At 41.8% G+C, this 9,053-nt stretch overlaps 1 protein-coding gene across 1 annotated transcript in view; it reads left to right on the top strand.

Moving 5' to 3' along the window:
- Positions 1–5,812, top strand: part of GABRG1 (gamma-aminobutyric acid type A receptor subunit gamma1) — a 69,506-nt gene extending 63,694 nt beyond the window's left edge. Inside the window, exon 10 of the mRNA XM_056855092.1 lies at positions 5,497–5,812. Coding sequence (XP_056711070.1) covers positions 5,497–5,796 — 300 coding nt within the window. The 3' untranslated portion in view covers positions 5,797–5,812. The remainder of the gene's footprint in view (positions 1–5,496) is intronic.
- Positions 5,813–9,053: the final 3,241 nt, after the last annotated feature.

Here is a 9,053-nt window from a genome sequence, read left to right on the forward strand (position 1 = left end):
CAATTTTTTAAAAGAGTTAAAACACATACAAACCAGTTAACATAAAATCATTGGTTAGGAAGAAGGGATCATTGAGGGAATGCCAAACAAAACAAAAAAGTCTTCACCTGCTGGTAGTATTCAACAACAGAAGGGGGCAGACCAATCTCCCTGGGGAGACAATTACAAAGCTTTGGTGCCATGACCAAGCAGGCCCTCTCCCAGGTTGTCACCCACCTGAGCTCAGAAGGCAAGGACACCTGAAATAGGGCCTCCAGAGATGACCAAAATGGCTGGGCAGGTTCATAATAGAGTGGTGGTCATTCAGATATGTTGGTCCCAAACGATATATGGTTTTGAAAGTCAAGTCCAGCATCTTTAATTGTGCCCAGAAACAAATTGGGAGCCAGTGTAGATAGGCCAGGACTGGAGTGGTCTGGTCCCTACAACCCACTCCAGTCAACATCCTGGCTGCAACGTTCTGGACCAATTGACGTTTCTGAACACTTTTCAAGTTTTGAATGGTTTTATTAGTTGTAAGCCACTTTGAGCAGGTTTTTGGAGAGGTGGCATATAAATTTTCTAAATAAATAAGTGTTCCTGGAGACCCATTGCAATTTCATCACTTTGTTTTTATCCTTCTGCTCATAGCCTTTATTCTCAGTATCCCTACCAGCTTGGGCTGTGTTGGTTGAAATTGCCCTTATTGTGGACAGGAAGTTTTGGAGAAGTCACTTCTCTTCCTTGCTAAGAAGGTGGCCAGAAATCATTGCTGGTTTCTGATGCTGCAGAAGTTCAGTATAGTAGGTAAGGTAAAGGTAAAGGTCCCCTGTGCAAGCACTGGGTCATTCCTGACCCATGGGGTGACATCACATCCCGACGTTTCCTAGCCAGACTTTGTTTGCGGGGTGGTTTGCCAGTGGCTTCCCCAGTCATCCTCCCTTTACCCCCAGCAAGCTGGGTCCTCATTTGACCGACCTCGGAAGGATGGAAGGCTGAGTCAACCTTGAGCCGGCTACCTGAAACTGACTTCCGTCGGGATCGAACTCAGGTCGTGACCAGAGCTTGGACTGCAGTACTGCAGCTTACCACTCTGTGCCATGGGGCTCTTGATATCAGCATAGCATAGCATAGCATAGCATAGCATAGCATGGCATAGTATAGTATAGTATAGTATAGTATAGTAGGCTTTAATTTTTTGTATGCTTATTGGAACAAGAATCTTAACAAAAACCCCACCCAATTATTAAAAAATTAATAATTATACACTAGAACTAAAGACTTGATGCCAAGATACAGTTTTTTTTTTAAATCTGCCAATCTTCCCTTTTTTTTAGCTATATATTAGTGAACACAGTTACTTTGTCTATCACTCTGGTCTTTTTGTCATTACAGACAGATTTTTACATGTCATAAGGTATCAGGCTGCTGAACTGCAATAATTTTCTTTCTCTTTGGTGACAGCGACTTGTCTACGCTGATGTCTGAGCCGCTAACAGCTGCTTTCTCACTTCTGTGAGTTTACGCTTCCAAAAAGATGTGCACACCAGGAACATAATAAACATTTCATCATCCCCAAAGGGTAAACATACTAAAATATTAACGTGCAGCGTATCATTCGAAAACAGATAAATTTAGCCACCTCCTATAAATAAATGAAATGTGACTCCTCATTTCTACGAGGTGGAGATTTTTAAGAAGTTCCTGAGCATGATAGCAGAATGAGGGAATTCTTAAACGGGACTGCAAAGAGAATTTTCAAACAAAAGGGTGCTAAGAAGCAAAGGATTAGAATAGAACAACATCTGAGATTTAATTCACTGTACATTGTATCCCCCACCCCGTGCTGAACCAAACATTTAAAACAAACAATTCACCAAATTTGCAATTTCCAGATTATTTGCTGCCAGAGTTAAAAATAATGGATCGTATCCTACCACTCTGTTCAGCTAAGGGTAGACCCTTTCTCCAGCAGAAGGAGTCTTCTGCAGAAGGAAGGCTTCATGCTAGCTGAGTGGAGTAGTAGATTATACCCCAATGGCTTATTATGATTGCCACCATGAAGCAGTGAGAGGAGGGAGTCATTCAACATTGTGTACCTGATAGGGATATTGTCCAACCAGAAGAGTTCACCAGAGTTCCTGCCAAACGTGATGTTCTGAATGGGAGTTTTTGCATATAATTCCCATTTTACACTTATTATTATACCATATCAGGTTTAGGCAGGGGTTTCTGATTCTATAGGATCATAGATCCTGTTTATAGGATGTATTTTATTCTCTAGTGCTGGTCTGTACCTTCTTGCTAAGCAGCTATGCTTATCCTCCAATTGTCTTGGGGAAAACAACCTAATTTTTAAAAAGCAACAATGAATAATGAAGGTGAGGGTATTCCTTGCTTAGGGTGAAAAAATGCTTTCAACTGGCCTTACATATAGACAGCTGGCAAAATAAAACATAAGAGAATTAAGTATTTAGAATAGCCATAAAACCAGGTAGAAAAATCTTTAACTATGATTGGCATGAGAGAATGGTACTGACTTTACCGGGTACCATGTGAGTTTGTTGTCATAGTGGGTTGGATCCTAGACTTTTCTGCTCAGTCTCTTCCAATTCCTCTCCTCGCAGTAGCCATGTGGCTTTTGTCTACATGGATCCCACAATCCCACAATTTTGTCTACATGGATCCCACAATCCCCAGCAGAGCAGGGGTTTCCTCCTCCCTCTTTAGAAAATCTGCAGGATTCAGCTCAGTGTTTGTTTGAATCCACAAAAGGAAATTGACTATAAATGGCTGTCAGGAAAAGGTATTGTGGAACCTGGAGAAGGGGGTAAAAAAGCTTATGTTGGTCAAATTAGTTTTCTTTAGAGTGTCTGTTTGGTTAACAGAGCAGACTAACAGATACATGCCTGGTAGTAGCGACTTCAATTGCTTAAAGACATAGATAGATTGTATAGATAGGAATGTTATAGTTTATTGTTATTGGCTGTTAAGGTATTCTTTTTGTCTTTGATCCCAAATCTTTTCTGTACTGCTTACAATTCAATTAAAGGAATTAGATTCTTTCAGCCAACAAGATATAATTGTTTAGTAACGAAATGTCAAAAACAGGCCCTATCAGGAACTTTTATTTCTTTACATGATGAGCAATTATCTGCCTGCTCTATTATAATGTGTCTAAGTGTTGCATTTTAACAACATTGCTGATGGTAATTGGCTCAATTAGATCCTAAATCTTACCAAGAATGCTGAAAAAGCAGCTTGTGCTGTAATACCTATTTAAAATTTAATCATACAATTTCAGCAACTTTTGTTGAAGCTTTTGAGCTATTCCATGGGCTGCTGGGTACTATATCGTTTCAGCTCCATTACAGGAACTCTAGCAGGCTACACAGACGTTGATTTGATGCCAGCCACCATGTTGGGAAAATCAAAGGTCCATCCATTGGCCAAAGTAGATTCTTGGATCTAATAACATGACACCTTGAAAGTATGTGGGTCTGCATGCTTGTTCTTTGCATTTTTACGACAGCATGTTGACCGATTCTGATATGTTCTGGAGTTCACTCCAAACCTTTCCAAAATGTGATCTTGCATTATGTGTATTGGTGAGATTTTAACCAGGTTTTATGTTCTAGCCTAAAGTGGTGTACGTAATTGTGCTTGATGTAATGAAACTGGACTATTTGGTACACCTAGCGACTGAAACTAAGTTTTTGTGATCAAGATCCTTGTTCATCTCCCACCATGGGTCTCTGTTCCCACTTTCTATCAACCTCTACTAGAACGACACATATAAAAGTCAAATATTTAAATTTAGGAACCATATCACCATCACAAAGAATCCTGAACCATTGCATGATCCACATTAAGAGGACACTCAGGACAGCACTGCTGATTGAGTGTAAAAAAAATGGGGACATTATGGTGAAGAAGCAGATGTTTGCAAAAACAAATTGGATTTGGAATCAGATTTTTGAGTCAACTTCTTTAACAGCTCAGTTAAATCTAGTTTCCTGAATCAATACAATAGACATTTCCGTTGGTTTCAGTGAGAGATACATTTCCACAGGAGTAACTTCCCATATCTATTTAAGATGGAATTTTCAGTGATTGCACCCCTCACCCAAGGGATCCTTTCTACTAGTTTTCCTGTTTGAGAGACAATTTAATTTTTCCTTATAGAATGGTCACCAGAAGATGTGAGAGCAAGTGATGTATGAGTGAGTTAGTTTCTTCATCCTTGCCTGGATGCTAAGGTGATATTTGGGGAGGGTCTCTTTTTTGTTGCTGTTGATTCCCCCCCCTCATTGGCCATTGGTACAGGAGTACACATGTTCATGACCCTGCAACCTGACCTGCCTGCCTGCCTTTGAGGAGTGAGTGCAAGCAACACATGTGCCTCCCTCACCTGCAGGGACATGGCCCTGTCACAGAGTGGGGGACATAGTGCGGCTTGCCTCTGTCTCCCTCTGGTTGCACCTGCCATCCAGTATAAGCAAAGCGAAAACAACAACAGCACTGTTGCCAAACCAAATTCAACACAGGTAATATATAAATCCTCTATAGTAATACCATAAAGACTCTTAAGAACTCAAATGTTAAATGTAATATAAATTGAACACACTCATGTGATATATCACACTCCTAAGGAACAACCAGATCTCAAGGCATGAAATAACATAATATAAAGAATACCACCAATATCTGGTGATGGATGTACACAATAAACCAGCAAGGAAACCAATAATGATCAATTCCAGCACTCATTACTGAATTCCAAAATCTGGGGAGAAAGCCAAAGCCAAATTGGCCATTCCTGAAAAAACGGGTAATTATCCTGCTTTTTGGGATTCTCCTCAGGCTTTGTGAAGCTCCTGGGGGGCATTTTTTGAGGTAGAGCCCCCAAACTTTCAGGGTAGCTTGCAGGGACTCTCCTTGCAAGAAGCCCCACGTTTGTGAAGATTGGGTTGGGGGTCCAAAGTTATGTGGTGTGGAAGAGGTCGCCCCCTCCCTCCTCCATACACAAGTATTGAAAGGTAAGAGATTCTCTGATCGCTAATCGGCTAATGTTTGTCTATGGAGGAGGGAGGGGTGTCCTCTCCAGAGCCCATAACACCGGACCCTCTGACCCAATCTTCACCAAACTTTGGGGGCGTGCAAGGAGAGTCCCTGAAAGCTACCCTGAAAATTTGGGATGTCTGCCCCAAAAATGCCCCCACAGGAGCTTTGCAAAACAAACAACAACAACAACAAAAACCTTTGTTTTCTATTGTGGGAATTTCCATTAGCCGACTTCCGCAGGATTGCGTCTATGTAGTGCAAATCTGAAAAATACCAATTTTTTTGCAGATCCCTAAAGCTTACTCCCAGGTAAGTGTTTGTAGGACTGCAGCTAGGAGTAGTATGTGCAAGTGATGAGTATGATTGCAGAAAGTTGTGGAACTCTTAATATCTTTCCCTTGCACCCATCAAACTTGAACAAAATCTACTTCCTTATTTTTTGTTTGTGTTCAGAATCCACCTGCTCTTGCTGTCCGCCCTGGCTCAACGTTAATTCCAATGAACAATATCCATCACCTTCAAGAGCGTGGTGACCATTACGGCTATGAGTGCCTTGAAGGTAAGGACTGCACCAGCTTCTTTTGTTGCTTTGATGACTGCCGCACAGGATCGTGGCGAGAAGGAAGAATACACATCCGGGTGGCCAAAATTGACTCCTACTCTCGGATCTTCTTTCCCACAGCCTTCACCCTGTTCAACCTAGTTTACTGGATTAGTTACCTTTACATGCAACCAACATACTACATCAAGTGATGGTTATTTCTGAGCTCCTCCTTGTCCTATATGTTACACATGTTATGTGTTTTAAAGTTTTGTTCAAATTGTAATTAATCTACTATCAACTGCCATTCAAATTGGAAGATAATAGTCTGCAAAACATATGCATTCCCAATTATCTACAGGATAAACTGAAGTTCAGTAGAACTGTGTTCAGGCCAAGTTCTTATGTTCCTAAAGCTGACCAGTTTATCTCTACTGTTTGGTCATTTCCTGTGCTACATTGGAGCTGAAGAGATCTCAGGGGATGGAAGAAACTATGACATCATCAAATAGCTCCATTGCTGGTCCTTTCCAATTGATCTCATCAGACAATACCGAAGTGACAACATTTAGATGGCATATGAATCAACTTTATTTATACTTTCTGATGAACTGGCCATGGTGTAGGATGTGTATACACCTCTTCAATATTTACTTATTCAAAGTATTTGCATCCCACTTTTTGATCAGGGATCACCAAAGCAGCTAATACCGTTTTTAAGACCGTATTTTTAAAAAAATAAAGTATCAAAATAAAAATTAACCAAAAAAAGTGCAACGACATTGAACCAAATCACCAAAGGGAGACACCTGTTAGCAGAAGAGAAGAAGAATCAGTTCACGCAGGATTTGAAACCCTTCTTTAAAAGTCACATTGTCACGACTTGTTGAAAGGTGAAAAGTGCAGGGGATAAACAGATTTCTTCAGTAACAGCATTCCATGGCACTGGGGCCACCACCCAAAGGCCCTAAAATACATCCCAGTAAGATGGATCTTACCCTGGATGGCCCAGGCTAGCCTGATCTCGTCAGATCTCAGAAGCTAAGCAGGGTCAGTCCTGGTTAGTATTTGGATGGGAGACCACCAAGGAAGTCCAGGGTTGCTGTGCAGAGGAAGGCACTGGCAAACCGCCTCTGTTAGTCTCTTGCCTTGAAAACCCCATAAGGGGTCGCCATAAGTCGGTTGCGACTTGACGGCACTTTACACACACACAAGATGGATCTTAGGGATACATAAAAAGGCCCCAGATGTCGATTTGAGAGGTCAGACAGGAGTATATGATAGAAGTATTATTTATTATGAAGGATTCTGTATCATATAATATTATGTTTGGAAGTTACTAGAAAATCATCTTACAGCAATTACAACTGAGAATTCTTTCTATAAGATAGAATAGTGTACCAAAATTCTACTGAGGTATATACTGGTGTTACTGAGAGAATCTTGATATCCGATGATCTAGTTCTGAAAACTGAATGGGCACTTTAAAGAGACAGTCATAATTTTCCCCAGTTCCCACTTACTCTGCAGCCCTCCTGATCCCCAGGGTTGCCAACCTCCAGGTGGTAACTGAAGATCTCCGGTGATTACAACTGAACTCCAGGAGACAGAGATCAGTTCACCTGGAGAAAATGGCCGCTTTGGAAGGTCAGTTTTATATCATTATACCCCACTGAAGTCCTTCCCCGCTCCAAATCCCACCCTCCTCTGACTCCACCCCCAAATACTCTATGTATTTCCCAACCCAGAGCTGGCAACCCTATTTATCCCATATACCTGGGGTGTTGAACTCATTTGTTACGATGGCCAGATATAACATAAATATCACATGGTCGGGCTGGGCCATGCCTTGCCAGCCCAGATTGGGACTAGGGGGGTGGCTGCCTCAGCAGGCTAGTGGGCTGGAAAAGAGCTCTCAAAGTGCCGGATTTGGCTCCCGGGCCGTGTATTTGACACCCCTGCCTTATACTGTTCCTAATGATCCACTGATCCCCAGGAAAAAAAATGTTCAGGGGGCTCAGTCAGCTGCAATGGGAGAGGGGAGCAGGAAATTCCTATATCATGAGCAAATCTCATTGGAAACAAACTGGTGTGTTTGATAAGTTGCATTGGCCAAATCATTTTATGGAAACAGGAAACACCAGTCCCTGGAGGCTTTAAGATCCTGTGCTTTAGAATGTTTCCCTCAGAGAGAAAGAAACAGGAAAGGACTGTCACTACTGAGGCCCTCGGCAATCCCGAACCTGAAGGCTGCCTGTTGGGGTTTGGCCTGTGCATGACCACTCAGATCTTGCTAGACAAGGGAACTCAGGAAGATGAGCCAGATGAGCAAGAAATCTTAAAAGCAATAGGCCAAGCCAGGTAAGACTCCCTGAACTGAGCAACTTGGGAACTGTATTCCTGCCACTGCCTGCTGATCTTCTTGTGCCTTTCCAGCCTTTTGTCTTTTGGGTCTTCTGGCCTCCCCACCTTGCTTTGCCAACATGGCAAAGAGTGATGGTTTGAAATGGTGGACTCTGATATGGAGAACCGGGTTTGATTCCCCACTCCTCCACATGACTGGTGGAGGCTAATCTGGTGAACCAGGCTGGTTTCCCCACTCCTAATGAAACCAGCTGGGTGACCTTGGGCTAGTCACACTCTCTCAGCCCCACCTACCTCACAGGGTGCCTGTTGTAGGGAGGGGAAGGGAAGGTGATTGTAAGCTGGTTTGATTCTTCCGTAAGTGGTAGAGAAAATCAGCATATAAAAACCAACTCTCTTCCTCCTTCTTCATCTCAGCCTCTATGTTTTTATCATGTTGGTAATAAGTCAATTTAATCAAGACATAGGTCTCTTTCACTTTATCAAACCAACTAATTAAATCTGGTGAATTTTTTCCTTTCCAAAATCTAGCAAAATTTACCCTTGCTATGAAGAACATTGGTATTTTTATGGCTGCAAAAAATGCAAAGTTTAAAGGGAGACCTCCATCTGTAATCTCAGGCACACAAGGAATGCGCAAAGAACTGTGATGTCAAGGACACATGTCCATGTCATGTTTGAGGATGTACCATTTGCCCTTGCCATTTACGTCTACTGAACAGACACTGGTAGAATGGAATTTGACAAACCTTCATAGAAGGCAAGGTTGGAAGAGAACAATTACAGTGTGCCATATGCTTCTTGAGTCCTTTTTTTAAAATAATTTCATGGTTTTAATGTTTTGTATAAAACTGTCTGATGTACTAAGTGTTTTGTGGTTTGGCCACTATCTGTCTGAAGTGATGGAAATATTGTTGTTCAAATTTCTAGCTGTATACAGGTAGAGCACTGTCTGGTTTCCTCTTCTGCCTGATGGAGAGTTCCATGAACTTAGCCAACAGAAAATTGGTCCCAATAAAACCTGCCAATTTACCTATTCTGATTTGCAATCTATATTGTAATGTTGTGTCGCTGGCATCCAAGGTCAAGTTAGTTCATGCCATCA

Source organism: Euleptes europaea, chromosome 9, assembly GCF_029931775.1.
Source record: "Euleptes europaea isolate rEulEur1 chromosome 9, rEulEur1.hap1, whole genome shotgun sequence".
NCBI classification, from domain to species: Eukaryota; Metazoa; Chordata; class Lepidosauria; order Squamata; family Sphaerodactylidae; genus Euleptes; species Euleptes europaea.